This window comes from Macrobrachium nipponense, chromosome 9 (assembly GCF_015104395.2).
Source record: "Macrobrachium nipponense isolate FS-2020 chromosome 9, ASM1510439v2, whole genome shotgun sequence".
NCBI classification, from domain to species: Eukaryota; Metazoa; Arthropoda; class Malacostraca; order Decapoda; family Palaemonidae; genus Macrobrachium; species Macrobrachium nipponense.
Genome location: NC_061110.1, coordinates 14614819 through 14635734, shown reverse-complemented (window position 1 = coordinate 14635734; position 20916 = coordinate 14614819). Strand labels below are relative to the sequence as shown.

At 33.7% G+C, this 20916-nt stretch overlaps 2 protein-coding genes across 3 annotated transcripts in view; one reads left to right on the top strand and one right to left on the bottom strand.

The window, feature by feature from the left end:
• The window catches only part of LOC135217955 (protein VASP homolog), a 39073-nt gene extending 29990 nt beyond the window's left edge, over positions 1–9083 (top strand). The window contains exons 5-8 of the mRNA XM_064254061.1: positions 1010–1192; positions 1740–2086; positions 6732–6773; positions 7309–9083. Of these exons, the coding sequence (XP_064110131.1) occupies positions 1010–1192; positions 1740–2086; positions 6732–6773; positions 7309–7371 (635 nt within the window). The 3' untranslated portion in view covers positions 7372–9083. The remainder of the gene's footprint in view (positions 1–1009; positions 1193–1739; positions 2087–6731; positions 6774–7308) is intronic.
• A 9013-nt stretch (positions 9084–18096) lies between these two features.
• The window catches only part of LOC135217855 (uncharacterized), a 56433-nt gene continuing 53613 nt past the window's right edge, over positions 18097–20916 (bottom strand). For both annotated transcript variants that reach the window (XM_064253870.1, XM_064253868.1), the window contains exon 3: positions 18097–20916. This exon is cut by the window's right edge and continues 181 nt beyond it. The gene's annotated coding sequence lies outside the window, so the exon portion shown is untranslated.

Below are 20916 nucleotides of genomic sequence, written 5' to 3'. Positions count from 1 at the left end.
AATAATAATAGAATATATCTGTTTAATTCCTATCTTCCCTGCTTCACCCAGATCAGGTGATGTGATTATCAGAAAGTAATAATAATAATAATAATAATAATAATAATAATATAATTATTATTATTATATTATTATTATTATTATTATTATTATTATTATTATTATTAATATAAAATAGAAATAAGAAAGATATTGGATATGCCCGTGGAAGTTGTAAACATAATCATAGGACTACTAGGCACGATCCCAAGATCCCTGAAAAGGAATCTGGAAAAACTAGAGGCTGAAGTGGCTCCAGGACTCCTGCAGAAGAGTGTGCTCCTAGAAACAGCGCACATAGTAAGAAACGTGATAGACTTCTCGGGAGAAAGGATGCAACCCGGAACCCCACACTATAAGTACAACCCAGTCGAATTGGAGGATTGTGATAGACCAAAAATAATAATAATAATAATAATAATAATAATAATAATAATAATAATAATAATAATAATAATAATAATAATAATAATAATAATAAAATATATCTGTTTCAGTCGATGTTTGACTGCATATGCAAGAAGGATTTTTTTTAGAGCCAAATGCAGTTTAACGCTGTTTTCATATACTTTGTTCTAGGGATTAGGCTTATTAGTTATTTATGTTTCTAGTAAAGTTTTTTTTAGCTCTTAAGTGAGATACAATTATTGATGAAAGAATTTTTTTTTCACATTAGAAACTTCTCATTTTTTATTTGACGTTTTAATATGAGCAGTTGTTTTATGAGGCTTAGAGTACGTATCTAAAACATTCAATAGAGCCAATATTCTCTCCAATTATGTATCTGGTGACTTAATCAAGTTTACAAATACTCAGTATCCTGTATCAAGTCTTGTAAAATTTATTGTTCTTCTTTCAAAGCCAAGAAAACAATGCATGAAATAAGACTACTATTAGACTTGAATAATTTACTTGAAAACGTGTATGTAAATTCTGATTTTTTTTTTTTTTTTTTTTTTTTTTTTTTTAGCACCTATCCCACCTGTACCTGTCCCCCAAGACGACAGCTACTACCTGGAGGAACACGAAGTCGAGCAGCCAGGATTCTTTTCGAACATTCAAGACTCGAAGCTCTCCGTGCTGAACGGAATTGTTGGGGCGAAGACTGCCGTCATCAGTGGTCTGCGTAATGCTGGGGATTCGCTCTACAATGGTACGTCTCTAGGGGGAGTTCGTGGTGAGGAAGGAGCGACACATTGAAAATATATTAATTTCCTTTTTCATTTAAGTGTGAAAAGATTATAAGGAACGAAGCTGAAATTCATTGAAAATGCTTTTCTGAGAAGACTTTACCTACACAAAAAAGGATAAGACAAAAAGACGATAAAAACTGTAAAGATAAATCAGTGAAGGAAAATGATAGATATTTTTACTGTTTTTTGACTTGTTAAATCTCATAATATAATCTACGATTAATATCCACATTTATTTTTATAAAAGGTTAAAACTGGCGTGTTATCATGAAGTAGCAAGAAAATTTACTAGTTTTTATAGTTCAAAGGGGCAATGGAAGAGATCCAATTCCATTTTCATCCAAATCTTGAAGAGCATTAAATCATATAATGTTTTTGGTGCCTAAAATTTTAACAGAAGAAAGATACGCTGTACATTACCTCTAAATTATGATCTGTTGCAAGTTTCTAAACACTACTTTTGGAGCTGAAGATGTACAAGACAGTTAACCCTGTTCGTACCTACAGGCGTCACAGGGGCCTTGGCCGCCAAGGCAGCCGCCTTCAGCAGCCTGAAGAACGCGGCCACCGGCGGCGGCTACAGCAGCAACAACCAAGCCCCCAGCACCTACGAATCCGAGGGTGGATACGGAAGCAATCCGAGCGTTGGCGTGGCCGGTACGAATGTTGGTAACCGCTACCCGGCGCAGCCAATTCCTCCGCCCTCCAGCCAGCAGACCCCAGCTCCTCTTTATGTGCCAATCCCTGTGACGACTTACCCTGCGTATCCTCCCTACCCGCCGAAGGTTCCCGAGTACAGGCCTCCTCAGGTGTATGCTGCTCCCATACCTGTCTACCAGTACAGGACCCTGCCAGTAAGTAGATGTTTTCACATATACATTATATATATTCATTTGACTCTTCTTCTTCTTATGTAAATTCCGCTGACTCTTCCTTTTCAGACTCATGGACCCTAGAACCTATAGTATGGTAATGTAGCTTAAAAGTATATTTGTTATTACTGGCACGAACGTTCTAAACACCAAATAGATTTTCGAACGTTACCAGTGTTCTAAAGGGTTTCCATTCATTTATTACACTTTCTGCCGTTTTTTATTAATTTTTCTCCTAACAAAGCCAGGTAAGTCATCTTTGTGCCATTCTAATAGAATCTAATCCGATCTCTAACAGAAAGTTATTTCTCATGTGGCCAAGATGTGTGTAGGCCTATTTTATGGCAAGTTTGCTAGAATATGATAAAACGAGAAGCCTTTCTCTCTTCTGTTTCCACTTCTACTTCTTCTTCTATCATATGGTCACTATTATTCTACTGCTGGTTCTTCATCTTTCATTTTTGTGAGATATTGAAATCTGTCGGTAGGTATGTATGCCTTCTTGTGAAAAAAGTCTACACTTCTCATTAGTCTGGCTTAAAATTTAAACCGTTTTCTTTTATATTTAATAGTTAGAAAATCATTATTATAGGGTAAACTAACTTAGTTCGTCTTCAACATTACCTTTGGTGCTTTAGGAATTTCGTATAGTTACCTTCCTGTTAATCTAGTCATTTCCTCTGTGTACTCAGCAATGAATTCCAAGTTCCCATAGAAAAAAGAATTACTCAACCGTTTTGCTCGATAAATGAAATGGAAAACTGAATTTTCACTTTATGCTTAGCAATATTCGTTTATTTTGTTAAATTATAAACGACTTTTCTAAAGCTTAGTTTCATAACTAACTATCTGCTTTCTAAATGAATGAGTGTTATAGCAATCACACATTTCAAGCGCTTTCTGGAATCTATGTAATCCGTTGTACACTATAGTTTTCAATAGCAACCGTTAAACAGGCTCATACAGTTAATGGCAAAATTTTAAGGCAGTAGTGACAAATGAATAAAGGGACCAAATTCGACTGTATGACCATGGGTTTCAACCTACCAAGTAAAAAAAGCAGAACACTATTTTGCTGGTGATAATGGGTAAAACGGGACTGAATTTAATAGGCATATGTAGGCCAGGTATCGATGAGGTGAAATCAATTTCAGTTAATATTATGGTGGTTTAACACCGTTTTCTTTTTCTTTCTTTTTTTTTTTTTTTTTTTTTTACTCTTCTCATTTTTTTCTGTCAAGTAAATCGTATTTCAGATAAATATTTAACAAATACACAAAACATCTAATGAAGAACACACTTCATCAGAGTAGTCCATAATCTCTTCTCTTACCACAATTTTAGGGGGTACTACTATAACTTGCCTGATATGGCTTAATATTCCAGAACTGCTTTAGTATGCCTGAGATGCTTTTTAGTTTTAAGATTTATTGCATGCTTTTATTCCACCAAGAATTGCTTATGCTTTGACCATTAAGAAATCTAGTTAGCTTAAAGTTTTAGGGTTTTTTGTAATGTTTCCCTTTACCATGAAATGTGTTGAAAGTTTCTTATTTATAAGCCTTCAGATTCCTGTGATGCTTCTCATCCAAAGTTTTCAGAAATCTTTTTCAAGACTTCTTGCAACTTTGATATGTAATTGCAAGTTCATAATTATAAGCTTTTGGTTTTACAAATATTTTTGTACTTTTAAATGTGCTTTTAAGGCTGATTGCATTGCATCCATTTATGTATGTTGGTCGTTTTTACCTTAAGAATTGCTTATAGCTTAATTCAAAGCTTTTTTCTGCATTGTTCATTGTTACAGCAAAATGAGCTTACAGCTTACAGTTTAAGCTATATTATTTCAAAGTTCAATAGTGTTTCTTGTTACTTTGAAGTATATCTAGTCTGTTATGACAGTGGAATGTGCTTGTTGCTTAATTCAAAGCTTTTAATTTTTAGCATTGTATTATCACAATAAAAATAGTCTAACAGCTTCATTCTAGGCTTTCAGACATTGTCATGCTTCTAATTATTCAAGCTTCCAGATGTAATGCTTCTAATCATTCAATGATTCCAGATGTTGTCATGCTTCTCATTATTGCTTATTACTGCCTTATTTGAAGCTTTTGAATTCCCTCCATCGCTGTAGTCTGTCTCTCTGATGTAGCCTGCTCTAGAAAGCTGTGTCGCCCCAACAGAATCCTCTGGCTCATCTCCAGGCCAAAATCAACGGCCTCTTCCAGGCCAAGCGAGACGCCGTGGCAGGGGTCATTGCCAAAGTAGACGCCGTCAAAGACGGCATTAGACAGAAGATCAACGGTGTCTTCCGCAAAGAGCCGACACCGACGTACGCTCTCAGACCCGTCTACGGGTACAAATTGCTCCGACCAAGCGACCCTGTTTACGCTTATAACACTTACGCTCAGAAAGAGACTTCTTCTCAGGCGACTTACCCGGCTTATCAGACCCGACCGAATCATTACGGCTATTATTACCCGACCAGGGAGGCCACAGCAGGAACCGCAGATCAGGTGAGTTTCTCCGTGAAAGTCTGGGGCATTCAGAGACGCTCTGGTTTCTCCTTCGAACGACGGTAATGAGGTTTAACCAAACTTGCACTTGAAGGCGCACTGTGCACGTTGTTGTTAGAGGTTCTTGGTTGCGTCTCTGAAACTGTTGGACCGTTCCCAATGGTCTTTATTTACTTAGCTGACCAACTTCTTTAATAATACTTTGGTCTAATATCCCCTTTCGTTGAGAGTAATTCTCTGGGACCCGTTCTTTTGGAGCCCCAAGGTGTGTTTCAACTGCCTGTGGAAAAGGCTTCCTAATAACAATAATAAGTGTTATTTGATGATGATAATAGTAGCACAGACACATGACCTGACCTTAACTATAACAACTCTTATATACTTTCTCAAGTTCAAGGTCTCTGCATGTATATACCAATGGGTCGTGGGTTGACTTATATTCAACCTCTTGCTTAGTTCATATTTCTATTCCCGATGTGAAATTGCATGATACAGTGTATGCATGCTAACATGTTTCTTTGTCTTTGGATGCAATCTCTCTCTCTCTCTCTCCTCCAAATCTCTCTCATCTCTTTTCATTCTCTCGTTCTCTCTCTCTCTCTCGCTCTCTCTCTCCCCTCTTCCTCTCTCTCTCTCTCTCTCTCTGTTGTCTGACTTCAAGCTATTACTCTCGTGTGTTTATGGACAAGAACGAAGGGAAGCAGGTTGGGCTGCGAGTCGAATATGAGGAGTTAATATGTTCATATTTCGCAAATAAAAGATAAATGTAACAATGCCGTGAAATATTAACTATAACTCGAAGCAGTTTCCTAGAAAGTAAAAATAATACTTACGTATATATGTGTACATATATATATATATATATATATATATATATATATATATATATATATATATATATATTTATATTTTACGTATATATACATACATATATATATATTTTATATTAAAAGAATTCTTCACTAATTTTAGTGGTCTTGTCATAAATTGAACGTTGTATATAATATATATATATATATATATATATATATATATAATAAATATATATATATATACATATATACATCGAGTACAAATGTCCTTTAATATCTAATTCACTCTACCACTCTTGCGGTGGTGGAGTGGGTAAAAGCTTCACTGACGTTCCTGGATTTGTATGGTGTCCTAGGTTCGTGCCGGAGCGCGACAATTCTATTATCGCCTAATAAAATTCCCCTTCGGTTCGTTAAGCATATATGAAAATATATTAATTCTGAGGTAGAGTGAATTAGATATTAAAGGACATTTGTAGCTCGATGTATGTATATGAATCACGGTAATAATGTGATATGACTTATATATATATATATATATATATATATATATATATATATATATATATATATATATATATATATAACGTTCATTTTATGACAAGACCACTAGAATTAGTGCAGAATTCTTTTAATATAAATATATATATGTATGTATGTATATATATATATATGTATATATATATATATATATTGTAATATATCACAATACTAAACAGCAAATCCATGTGTTTGTCATTTTGTAATAGTCCTCCACAATGTGCTACTTTCCATTTCAATCATCTTATGTTTTTTCTGTGCTTTCACTTACCTGAATTACCTGAATTATCATTAGCATTTTCTATAGCTCCCTACTTTCCACTAAATTGTTATTTATCTATTTTTGTTATCTTTTTTGTGCTGTCCACTTTAATCAATTTATTCTCCCTTCATAATCCTGATGCATCTATATATATATATTATATATAATATATATATATATATATATATATATATCTATATATATATATATGTTTATATATATATAATATATATATATATATATATATATATATATATATATATATTATATATATGTGTGTGTTGTGTGTGTGTGTGTGTGTGTGTATGTATGTTATTGTATATATATATATATATATATATATATATATATATATATATTTATATATAACTGAATCTAAATTAGATATTAAACAAATACAATAATATCTGGTGATATTGTAGTCATTTCTTAATGTTATTGATTTGAATATTTCCATTTGCTGATAGTATTTCATTTTTTTTTCTTTTTCCAAACAGGTACGATCAAGAAAACCTTCATTAACTAACGCTATTTCAAGGGTATAGTATTTGTAGGACTTTTTTTATTTGTGTTATTTATGTTGGAGTTCATCCGTAAGTAAATATTTATGTCCTTCTTATGTTATTCTTTTAATATTTCAAATTGTTTTAATAAAATCTGTAAATGTGACCATTAATTTGATCAGCAGTTTCATTCAGAGGCTGAATTGTATTCATTCATATGCACCTAGTGGATAAAGTTAATTTCGCATGAAAATATATTTTCACTTATTAGTTCTTGAAAATAAATTTCAATTCACTTCCTTAAATTAGTAAGTGTTTTCAAACAAAACAAAACAAAACTTATTTCTTTTTAAAGAGATAAAAAGAATATCAGATCACTCCATTAAATGTGAGCATATATTTCTAAACAAAAATCTTATTTATTTTCTCAAAGTTATATAATGAAATTTTATTTTCGCCTTCAGCGAGATCAAATGAGCGTCATCATTCACGTTTCATTTTCGGTGCTTCGTGTAATGACAGACTAAAGTAAACAGGAAATTCGTTTCAACAGCATTTTCAAACCCCACAGGCCATCAGGCGTCTGAAGGCTCCTTTCCAGCCTCACTTTAGGTATGCCCATCGTCACTGGTAAACGGAAGAAGAAGAAGAAGAAGTAGAAGGAGGGGGAGGAGGAGGACAGCAAATGGTAAACAAATCACCACCTATGGGTCTAGGATCTTCGTAATGCACCTCGCCTCTTCTGATGGACAAAATCCAACTTCGGCCTAGCGACGAAAAAATAGGCTGGAGGTTCTTGAAGCATTGCAAGCAATTTCTCGCTTGAACTTACATCATCATTTGAGATTGCTGGCATTAACTGGGGAAATGTATGGTATACGCATGTATCCTTCGTGGATTCAAAGGGTGTTTCTGTTTTTGAATGAAATCACATCAATATAAGGTACTGAGGGCATTTAGCAGTTTATTTATTTACGGTTATTTGCATCATGAAGCCAATGGCCATTGATGTTGATAACGGTATTTAAAGTACAAATTCTGGTGTTTACAGATTTAGGTCCTATGACAATAATTTCAGATAAAATTAAACCTTCTGCATAGACCAGCCTCTGAAATCTATCTTCAGACATCACTGGCTATTGTATACATCTGTAGCTCACTCGCGCCACTAGACTTTTTCAAGAAGGGTTTCCAGTTCGTCTCAAAAGTACAATTTTCTTCACACAAAGTCATTATTTCAACTCATTTCTTCTCAGGTTGAGACAAATATATATATAATTTTGCTAACGTTTCTTTCGGAATGCATATTAAGCTTATGATCTATTTGTTTTTACATAATTTTACTCGTATTTGTGTGTTTTCCTCCACTATGTCTACTTTCCCCTTCAAATTAGATGTCCTTTCTTACAGTCTTTCCAAACTTTGAATGTCAAAGTGCTTTGGCAAAGAGATGTGGACAAGTCAGCATTACAGTCAGTTTGGGAATGAAAACGCATTGGTGAGTTAATGTTAACATTTCATAATCAGACTTTTTAAACGTTTTTCAAGGTATATTCTGATCCATCATGATGTTCACGGTTACAGAATTTCCCAATTTTGCAGATTAGAAAAGCTAAATTGAATGTGAAATTTTAAGAGATTCTGAGAAAAAAATCAAATTTTAAGATATGTAGTAACACTAAAAGCCAAGCGAAAAGTCGGTCCCTTTTACCTCAGGCTCTTTCAAGACGCTTCAGCGGTTCCAAACGCTGAACAAATATCTGTTCATCCATTTAAAACAAAGAATTCATGTAACACTCTTCAGACATTGATTAAACTTTATTAAATTTCAAAAACATATTATAGGCATCAATTTTATTGATTTTTAATGAGATATAAGTAGTTTCTAAGGTGAAATTATTAAATATTTAATTTTTTTTTTTGCCACTGTTGTTCTGACAGTACTACATTTTTATGATTCTCTGAATAAATGGCTCTTGTAGTTTCAAAGGTTGGTGACCCCTGACCTAGGGTTAAGTGAAATATTCTATCAAGGAATTATATGACCGTCATCTATTTTCATTTCATTGTCATCAGATTTAAAATATGGACTTACATATCAGCAAAGAATACTGGTCACAGCAGACGAACATCAAAGGGGCCATTACCACAGTTAATATAAAGAGACTATCGACCATCAGTGTACATCAAGAAGGGGGCATTAAATGAGAGACAGACATTTGACAGATTGCTTAAACTAAATTGCCAACCACCAACACAGTTGCCTGATTGCTTGTTAGCCAAAGGAAACGTCAGAAGCTGCCCATAAATTAGGCATGCTATCAAAACTGTAGAACGTCATTAGGCTGGAACAGTGGTTCTTAACAAGGGGGGATGGGGGGGGGGGGGGGGGAGCGTCAGCAATTTCCAGGGGAGGCACGAGCCGTAGGGAAAAATGAAAAAAAAAATCTCTAACTATATTCGTTATTCTCTAAACAAGAGCGAACAACTCAAATTCAGAAGTTTATGAAAAAATCCAAAAGTATTGCCTTATAACGTTACTTTCCCAGAGTCTACTACTCTAGTTAGTCATTGGGCTTGCCATGTTTTGTAATTATTAACCTTCTCCCTTCCTATCCCTCGAAACTCGTTCTCTTTCTCATTTTTTTTATTCTCCTTTAAATCTTGGAGGAAATCTTACCCATAGATGCAAGGGGGGTGTCAAGGGAAGGACCAACTCTTAGAGATGGCGTGGTCATAAAAAGGTTAAGAACCACTGGGCTAGAACGACCCGTGACCAAATATTGCCACATGATGGATCGAATAAATCTTGAATCACAGGGGATTTGTTGACAGATAAGGACACCAATGGGTGTAGTGCCTGTTACCGAGGCAGTAAGAAAGCCAAACTGTAATCGCCTGACCTGACAAACACCATTAATGATTACGAATAATGACATATCACGTCATGACTTTTTCTAAGCTCCTTTCATTTTTTTTTCAAAATTTTTTTAGGATAATCGGTTAAATTTATGGTTATATGGCCATAGTTTTTTCTTTTTCCTTTTTCTTTTTTTGTCACGTAACCCTACACTCAGAAAAAATTTCACAGCGTTTACAAAGTAAATCAATTATCTGCCCACTATTTTTGGTAATTCGGGTGTTGATAACTTATTAATAAATACATTAGTTTTACTGCCGTTTACTGGCAAAAGGTATTAATAATCATCTTATTCTAACACTTAAGATGTCGGGCTATGAAATCTCTTTATCATAAGATTCGGTAATATAAGGTTATTATACGGTTTTGCAACAAATACATTTGTCTTTGATGTTATCAGTGTGAATCGCCAAAAGAAAAACTACTGTATTTTTTTCATTATTGATTCTTGAAAAATAAATTTTTCATTTATAAGAAAAAAATTCATTATGGGAAAATATGTCCACTTTTCTAAAATACATCAATTTAATAAGGTTCAATCCAAGAAGGGACTTCCTGTCCAACCCTTGTACCTTGATTCATCAAAGCAAAGGTCTTTGTTGCTACACTAAGGTTCTTAGGGCATTAGGCCTATATTCTATAAAGATTTTAGCCAGGGGAAATTCCAAGGCATTATTGAGGGCATTAGTTGTAACAGTGCACAATGCCTGGCTCTATTTGTTCCATTTATATATATATCTTTATTTTTCAGTATAAAACTTTTTTTTTTGTTTGTCTCCTATATCTTGAGTTTTGGGTGGGAAGTATATTAAATAAATCCTGATGTTATTAATCTGTAATCAATGGTTATTGTTTTATTTCATTAACCCTTATAGTATGATAAGTAGATGGCGGGTTAAGAAAATGTACATGTATGTATGTATGCATGTATGTATGTCAGTAGAAGGATCCTCGGTAATATTCTTGTTTATCAAGATGAAATATATTTGTAGAAATATTTCGTCTTGATAAACAAGAATATTACTGTGGACCCTTCTACTGATTACTTAGAAACACGATACGGTGTTTTTATATTGCATGTATGTATGTATGTATGTAGTATGTATGTATGTATGTATGTATGTATGTATGTATGTATATTCTCTTTGGTAAGGAAGCTTTCACCAACTCGATCAGTTAGCAAAATCTTCCCTTTCAGGGAAAACAACATTCATGCATACATACATACATATATACATGCATACATATAATTACGGATTTTCTTCACCCACCTTAAGATCAGGTGAGTGCGATGGCATTGAGTATGAAAGATGACCTTCGATAGGTCATTTTCGGCTTAGTATTTTCGTGCCCATTCATTATCGCTGTTTAGCAATGACTGTGGAGCAAAAACATAAGAGGGAATCATTATGTTCTTTTCCATCATTGCAAGCACGTGCTGTACAGAATACGCAAAAACAAATGAACGCACGAGAAACGAGTTGCAAAAGATTTGTCAGCTTGCAAGTGAAATTACTTCTTGCAACAGCGAGGTTTGCCTCACTCATTTCTCTTTTCTTTCAAATTATTTGAAAAATCAAAACGCAAGTAAACTGTCTGCAGTCAATTAGGATTGTTACTTTATGGAAAAGAAACGGCTTTGGGACGTCTGTTTCTTCTGTTAATTATTCTCATGGTGAAAAGTTATATATATTTATAGATTTTCTGAAGTGTCAGAGAGACCGTGAGCACAATATAGCCATTATCTGTGAAGAACAAAAAAACTTTTAAGGGCCACTGGCTGAATCACCTAGTGGGCTTGGCTACAATATCAGTGCCAGAAGGGCCTGACGACAGAGTCCGAAATCTCTGACGAGTAGCATTTTAGAAATCCTAGTTCCCAAGGCAAACTTCTTTTAATATCATTCCCAACCGTGTCACGTGATGTAGACAAAATGAGAGGTTTTGTCAAATAACCAAGAGGCCTTGGTAATAGCGTTTAGAAGCTGGGGTTACATAGATTGGAAGACCCTATGTGCTGTACCCTGCCTTCCTTGTTCTTAAAATACTTCTCAAATTGACATAGAAGATGCCAAAGCGGTTTTGTAATAACTGTATGTAAAGTAAGACTCCGGCTAAAGTGACTGATAGCCAGGACAGTATTTTCTGAGCTAATATTTCAGTGCTCGCTGCTACGCCATTCTAATGACAGGGCAGCTTAGATAGTGACCTCCAAGGGTTTTAACCCGGTGTGTATCCGCCTTTGCAAAGGCGTGTTCAGTATATGCCCATTGGCGATGACCGTAAAAACATAAACAAAAGACTACACATAATGACCTCCAAGAAATATTGGCCCTAGATAACGACCTCCGAAAACCCTTGGGGTGTCACTATCTAGGAAAAATCCAAAATATTTACTCAAACCTGTTCGTTTGGCCAGACGCTTGCAAACTTTCAATATTAACAAAAACAAAACCAATCCTAATATCGGCTATGATGAGTCAATAGAACGCAGCAGTGGTCCAAAGGTGTTGTCATATTATAGTTTTATGGATTTTATTCTGTCCTAATTATTTGCTGGTCGGAATTTCTTCCTCTCTTGCTCATTATATCAAGACATTAGCCTACTTTCGACCCGGGATTGGGTGGGGCGTTTCTACTGTATCATCCACGCAATCATTTGTAGTTGTATGGCTCCCAATTCCTTCAAGAAACTTAATGAAGATACTGGTACATGAAACCCATACTCTATATATATATATATATATATATATATATATATATATATATATATAGATATATATATATATATGCGTGTTTCTATGTGCGTATGTATGCATACACTCATTGGGTGAGTCAGTAAAGACGTCACTGAAGCCCATGATTTCTCCTCTGTGAGCTGTAGGTTCGAATCCACGAGAGGACGAAATTATTATTGTCAACTAAAAAAAATTCCCCTTCGGTTAAATACGTCCATGAAAACTGTAGCTTAATATATGTAAATGAATCACGGTGATGTGATAAAATTTCATATATATATAATATATATATATATATATATATATATATATATGTGTGTGTGTGTGTGTGTGTGTGTGTGTATACATACGCATACACATAAATATATTAATTCCGAGGTAGAGCGAGTTAGATATTAAAGGACATTTGTAGCTCGATGTCCTATATATATAGTATATATATCTTGACTCCCAGCGTATACGGAACTCACGAGACATCTACGAACTTCTCTTCCCGAAAATCACTTACAATTATCGCACACAAACGCCCACAAACAAACACACACACGCATACACGAGCGAATAAAATCGTCCGCTACGAAAGTAAATCTGAACGTTATCAACAGTCAACACAAAACTATCCAGCACCGCGTGATAGCCACTATTCCTACTCTTTGCGGTGGAAATTCCTTGATTATACATATTGTATCGATCCGCTCTCCTTCCTTAATGATTATATACAGAATAAATACTTAACGCATAGAAGGAGGTTGGCGCACTGCGTCAGTTCCCGTCACGGCCGTGTCATTAAATATATAGAGATAAGGCGGGAAAGCTTCATGCAAGGCAGAGAGTTTTTGTGGATGGTACGAAAGTTCCAGCAGTTGCCACAGTAATTGTCAGAATGACATTAGCAGCAATAACGGTGGTAGTATTACGAATCGTGTTAAAGTTTCTTCGTGCAAAAATACCATACCTGGAGGAGACAATGGAATTTTAGCTGTTTGTATGTACACATATATATATATATATATATATATATATATATATATATATATATATATTTATATATGTATATATATATATATATATATATATATATATATATATATATATATAGAGAGAGAGAGAGAGAGAGAGAGAGAGAGAGAGAGAGAGAGAGATTACATATACAGACGCCCGCGCGCTCACACACTCACATACAACACACACATATATATATGTGTGTATATATATATATACGTGTGTATGTATGCACTTATACTTAAATATAAATATTACAGACATGAGAAACCTCAGTAAATCTCTAAACTAGCAGATACAAACCATCTCCCTACCTCCTCCGAGGGAGACTCAGGATTAAACTGTAGCTTAAGACTTTAATTCGTCAGATTTTCGTGACTCAGTCCAATTTGGCCTCACTTCTTGATGAAGACTCTCATGAAGAAATCCTAATTAGCATTTCTTTATTCTTTAATCCCGCCTACTTCCGGGTGGCAAATCCCGAGATGTATACATACTATAGTAAATTCACATTAACCGTGCATCTGATGTCTAGGCCAGTCCCTTACGACGCTCCTGATTGGCTGTTGATAATCCAATCACAGGGCTGGAAACTCTCAGTCTTTCTCCGGAGTTCACCTCTCCTGAGGGATACGTCTTTCAAAAGTATCCCTCAGGAGATGTGGAACATACATCCTGCCTATGTAAACTCTCTCGAGAGACTGAGAGTTTCCAGCCCTGTGATTGGATTATCAACAGCCAATCAGGAGCGTCGTAAGGGACTGGCCTAGACATCTGATGCACGGGTGATGTGAATCTACTATAGTATTGCACCAGCCCAGGTTTTTTGCCATGATTAGGTTAGGTTGGGTTAAGTCACATTAGTTCATAGGAGTCTCATCTAGGTACTTTGGGTGGAAACATAAAGAAAGGACACCTTTATTCTGAACAAGCCACTTATTATTATTACTATTGTTATTATTATTATCTCGGAAGGATACCCTCTTTTCGACAATAATAATAATAATAATAATAATAATAATAATAATAATAATAATAATAATAATAATAATAATAATAATTTCTTTCTAAGATTTCTGGCTTATCCAGTATGGAATTCTATATAATAATAATAATAATAATAATAATAATAATAATAATAATAATAATAATAATAATAATAAATGGCTTGTTCAGAATAAACGTGTCCTTTCTTTAAATAATAATAATAATAATAATTATAATAATAATAATAATAATAATAATAATAATAATAATAATAATAATAATAATAATAATAATAATAATATAATTATTGCATTTGCTACATAAAAAAAGACGTATGCATATCTGTGTATGCACTGAATTCCTTCTTACATTTCCACTTACATAAAAACAAAACAAAAAAAACTTTGAAATCACAGATATTGTATTCGCAGGCAAGGATTTCATTGTCATACAACAATAGAATGTGTAAAATCTTTATTAAGGCAGCGGGCGATTATAATGATAATGACAATCTTGACTATTTTGATTACCATTAAAATCATCAAATTATGATGAGAAATATTCATGAACGGTTTACATAGATGAATACGAGTACATTTTTGCGTATACCCTACGGAGAATGTACATAGAGAACGTACAATGATTATAGAATGTATTCTTTATGAATATCCTAATGAGTATATCTATATGAATGAAAAGTATAATTATCTATGCGCTTGGATGTATAATAATCCAGATTTTATGATGAGAGAAAGAGTCTATTATGAGTCTATGATTATTTGTGCATAAAACCAGAGGATATCAAACATGTTCATTAAAGAATGAGATATCGAAAAGTGAATAACAATTGTTTTTCATTCGCTAGTATAGAACTTGTGATGTTATTCATTTTGGTTTTCTTAAGCAAATGAAGTTCCCGGTGAATGTTATTCACTGGATGGATGAGCGCTTACACACTGAATAATAATTGTTATTCATTTGTTGCATGAATGCAGAGTAGCTGCTACATGTTATTCACTGGATGAATGAGTGCTTACGCATTGAATAACAATTGTCATTCATTTATTTCATGAATGAAGAGTACCTGGTAAATGTTATTCAGTTCGAGAATACATGAAGATTATACAGAATCAAATCAAGAGAATACTAATGAAAAAGATTATACACCGCATTCATTTAGTAGAAGGATAAAGTGTAGTGAATATGTATGTATGCCATTATGCAAAATATTGGTATTTCAGACAAGGGGATATTTTACCTCTCCAGGATGATATTTTAAAAGTAATTACGGTCGATTACATTATTATAAGTCAGGTTCATTCGCGTGACAATATCAATAATTTCTCTCAATGACCCATTAGGTGGAATTTCTCATCGGTCTCCAATTTAATTGGGTCTCAGAAAAATGTATCTGTCCGTCTGTCTGCCTGAAGGTTCGTGGACAAAATTTGCGCTTGGGTGTTTAAATACTCCAGTCATATATATATATATATATATATATATATATATATATATATATATATATATATATATGCGTGTGTGTTTATATAGATATATATATATATATATATATATATATATATATATAAAAATGCGTATGCGTGTGTGTGTGCATCATATATACTATATACTATATATATATATATATATAATATATATATATATATATATATTAACAAATATACGTAATATGAATATAAATTATATATATTTATGTTTATGTATTAATATATACATATACATACGTATATATATATATATATATATATATATATAAATATATATATATATATAAACATATATACGTACATATGAATATATATTATATATATTTATGTGTATGTGTTAAGATATACATATACGTACGTATATATATATATATATATATATATATATATATATATATATATATATATATATAAACATAACATCATAACCAAAAATACAGTTAAACTTTCCCACTGCAAATTAAACTTTCGTAAGGGCTGTACCCCGTACCGTCCGGAAGTCAGCAGGACCCACGAAAAATCCGTCAAAGTCTCGATTATCGGCAGAAACTGGCCGATATCGACACGAAGCCGAAGGGACTAAACAGCGGATATCTCACGGACTACGAAGCCGACCTTGGAAGTCACTTAGTTGCCGTGGAATTGCGTTTATTGGGAAGATAAATTGATATCTTGAATGGTATCGTTGGCGATGTATTCAAGGACGTTTAGGGTTATTTTTGCTCTTTGAAATTAAATGCTCCCGTGTGTATATATATTGATATATATATATATATGTATATATATATATATATATATATATATATATATGGATGAATATATAACGTATATAAATATACTATATATACATATATTTATATATTAATCTATATATATACATACATTGTATGTATATATATAATATTTGTGTGTATATATATATACATATAACTATATTCATATACATATATACACATAATACATGCATACATATATATATATTACATATAAATAAACACAATTTTCAATTTATCCAAAGTATTTACCTTTTGAGTCCCAAAACCCACAGTGGAAATATACTTGAGTCATTCTATAACTGTGTAAATACAAATCCTTGAATTCGCGAGAACAAAGAGTAATTTTTTATAAAAATTAAGAATTCAATTAAATAATCTTGGTAATCTTGGCAATTCCAGCTGCAATTGCACAATAATTTCCAGAGAAGCTTCGTGATAAAATATGGAGAAGTCACGAAGATGGTCTACTTACGTGCCGACCTAGCGCCTGAAACCGGATGAAACCGGTTTCGTTTCTGGGTGAAACTGGTGTAACTGGTTTTGCTGGACTCCGTTTATTTAAAGTTTAATCGTTAGGATATGGAATCTAATATTTTACCTGTCTTTTTTTTTTACTCTAAGGCGGATGTAGATTACGTATTTATTGAATAATTGCAGTGACGCCTGTGTAATATGTTGTTATGTGATAATGATTATTAAGCTTTAGAATTATAATGGAGTCTAGCTCTGTTGTAGAGTAACTGTATACTCACATTAAATTTGCATGTATAACATGTGAGTATAAATGTGTAGAAACATTATATGAACATAATGTATATATATATATATATATATATATATATATATATATATATATATATATATATATATGTATGAAAACAAAAATTAATCAATTGAAAGAGGCAAGATCAGCACACTGACGAAAATGTACTACATTTTTCTAATCTTCTGTTATCAGGCGGAGTAGAAATTCATTCTATCACTACAAAACTGTCCACTTAATCTGAAGTTTTGTACCAGGACTCCCACATGAACAAAGGCTTTCTATAGAACTCCGGAGTGGAACAAACCGAATAAGTATTGTTCGTGATGGCGTCTTCAACCATTAGTTCTGTGACGCCAGTCAGAATTAACGTGACGCAGTGAAAGGATGTGAGAATTGTGTAGGAAGATGGAATACTCGTAAAACCAGATTGATTAGTCGGTTAATCAGGTGGTAATAATATTTAGCCTAAACGTTCGGTGCTACGTTGGCTTATCTGCGCGTCACCTACTCCGAGGTACTAAAGTAGATTCACATCACCAGGCCAGTCCCTTACGACGCTCCTGATTGGCTGTTGATAAGCCAGTCACAGGGCTGGAACCTCTCAGTCTCTCTCCAGAGACTGAGAGTTTCCAGCCCTGTCATTGGCTTATCTACAGCCACTCAGGAGCGTCGTAAGGGACTGGCCTAGACATCAAAAGCACGGTTGATGTGAATCTACTATAGTACTAAAAGTACAGGGTGTCCATAAAGTCAGAGTACCATTACAAGCCATAAATACTTGTAATGGTACTGGTACTACCCTGTATATACTTTGGTACTAAACGCCGTATGTTAAATGCACTGTAGACTCCCGCACAAAGGCATCGTTTATAAATATAATTTGGCGACCACACAAGACAGAAATGGGTACATATAATAATTTGATCACCAAAGGACTAGTACTAAACACATCGTCCCAAGGAGCTTCCGCCGTGTTTAGTACTATCACCTTGGAGTGGATGGCGTGTAGATGACGAGCCAAAGTAGCACCAGATGTTCCGTAACTGTGGGAACACCTCAGCCAAGCGAATTCGTGGTTTAACAAATCATGAAATTATAAAATAAATGAGTAAATAAATAAATAGATATAAAGATACCCAATAGAGTGGTGTCTTACTCAATGACAGAATCACCAAACCAAAATATCTTGGAACCTAGTGTAGCAATATCTTTTCTTTCTTTTTTTTCAGGATGAGAAAGTCGTAGAACAAAAGTAATTTAATCAGTTTGAACAGAATAATTTAAGCCATATGAAAAAATTTCAAAAGGCACAGGAACTGTTAAAATAATAAGGTATGTCTAAAAAACAATTTCAAAATGATGAGCAGTTCCATGAAAAAAGGGCGTAAAACTGAACAATTGTGTATTAGTCGTCATCATCGCATAAGTATTAATTAGATTAGGTATAAAACCATGATATCAAAAAGCATTCTATATCGTTGCTAAGTCAATCGACGTCTTTGAAAAGGCAAGTACTAAGGTCCAAACTACTTTTTAATCATTTACAAAGTAAAAGTATTGCTGCAAATTCGTCTGAATTTACTGTAAATGATTTGTTGTATTTTCTTATATTTCTTGAATATCACCATCTTCTTCATTATGACCTAAGGTAACAATAGTCTTTTAGAATTCTGTCTCTCAAAAATCATCATCTTCATTATGATCTAATTTAACAATAGTCTTTGAGAATTTTTCTATCTCTCGATAAACATTATCAGCTTCATTGTGACCTAAAGTAACAATAGTCTTTGAGAATTCTATTTCTCGGAAATCATCATCTTCATTAGGACCCGGAGTAGCAATAGTCTTTGAGAATTCTATTTCTCGAAAATCATCACCATCTTTATTATATACCGATAGTCTTTGAAATAGTTTTAGCTAAATAGGACTATCAAACGTACACAGATGATTGATATAATCGTTAATATATTAATATATTAATGTAAATTAGTAACGTTAAGCTTTAGCTAAATAATCGTGCAGTCCAGGAAAGTGAATCTTACAGACGATCTGGTAAAAAAATGACATCAGTTTTGCAGGTTATTATACAGTTTTATTTTATAAATAAAAAAGCAAAAATATAAAATTCTTGGATTGTTTTGGTAGAAAATGAAGGAAGCTTCCCTAACCTAACCTAACCTAACGTAGAAATATTTCCTACTTTTACAAAACTGTCATGAAAACCTAAACTGATCTGAATTAGGCCCGGGCCAACAGCTTTAATCTGCCCAACATCCTTAAGCCTGTGACTACGTATATAGCTAATCTAAGAAAATAAACTAAACTAATATACTTCAGCATTTAAGTACACTTCACGCTCACTCCCAGAATAACGTGTCAGCTAACGAAAAGTTTTACTAGGTTTTCCCAGGCAAGAAATTAAATACAGCTGGGAAAAGGGGGGTTATATGTCATATGTTTACTCAAAAATAAAAAAATAAAACAAAAAAATATTAGTTTTGATCAGACAGAGATCAGAAACTGGTACTTTGTACATCCTCAATGAAGGGAACTTGCTCTTCAGTGGAATGAATTCCCCTCTTTATCAAAAAAAAAAAGAGAGAAAATTGCTTCTAGCAGGAGTAATTTGATATTGACGCAATTTCACTTATGACTGAAATAACTTATGCGTCTCATAATATATGGATAACGTCTCGTTGGAAACATGAATCAGGTGCAATATTTACCTTGAGGTCGTTCGTTGCTGACAGAAATCCAATAGACAGTCGTCTGACTTCAGCCATGTGGTTCACAGGGGAACATTCTCACGACTCTCTTGCTTACTGACTTATTTATGCTTTTCATGACAGTAAAGAAGAGAAATACATTCCTGACGGTTATTATCCAAGATTCTGAATTTAATATTCACCACACTATCTCTTGCTTTATTACAAAGCCTCCTTAGATATATTTATCACATTCCAGGCAATATATTTACTCTTTTTATACCCTTTATCTCAAGGTACCCCAAAGACGATCTGAATCTAAAGTGTCAGCTGTTTTGAGATAACCTTGACATCAGTGTGTTTCTTTTCGTTGGTTGTCACCTAATTACCAACCCAAGCTTTAAAAGGTAATAATTACAGTTCACCTTCTTTTGCATGTTACCTCGGGTTGTGTCTATAGGATGTTACTGTGTTACTAGAATATCTCAGAAACAGGCAAGCAGATTTTAATGAAATTTTGCCATCAGGTAACCGTACGGAGAAATAACTTCAGTAGGAGAAACCACCTGACTTAATTATTTTTCTAACATGATGCTATATCAACTGTGAGCAAAATTTTGCCAAATAAAAGTCATCACCTACAGAAGGCAACACGATGAAAATACCTGTTAAATTTCATCAGATTCTGCTGACCTGTTCTGGAGATACCCACCAACCCATGATTATAAAGGTGAAGAGGACTTCTACAAGTTCAGCTCTTCATCCTCGAGTGGGCTT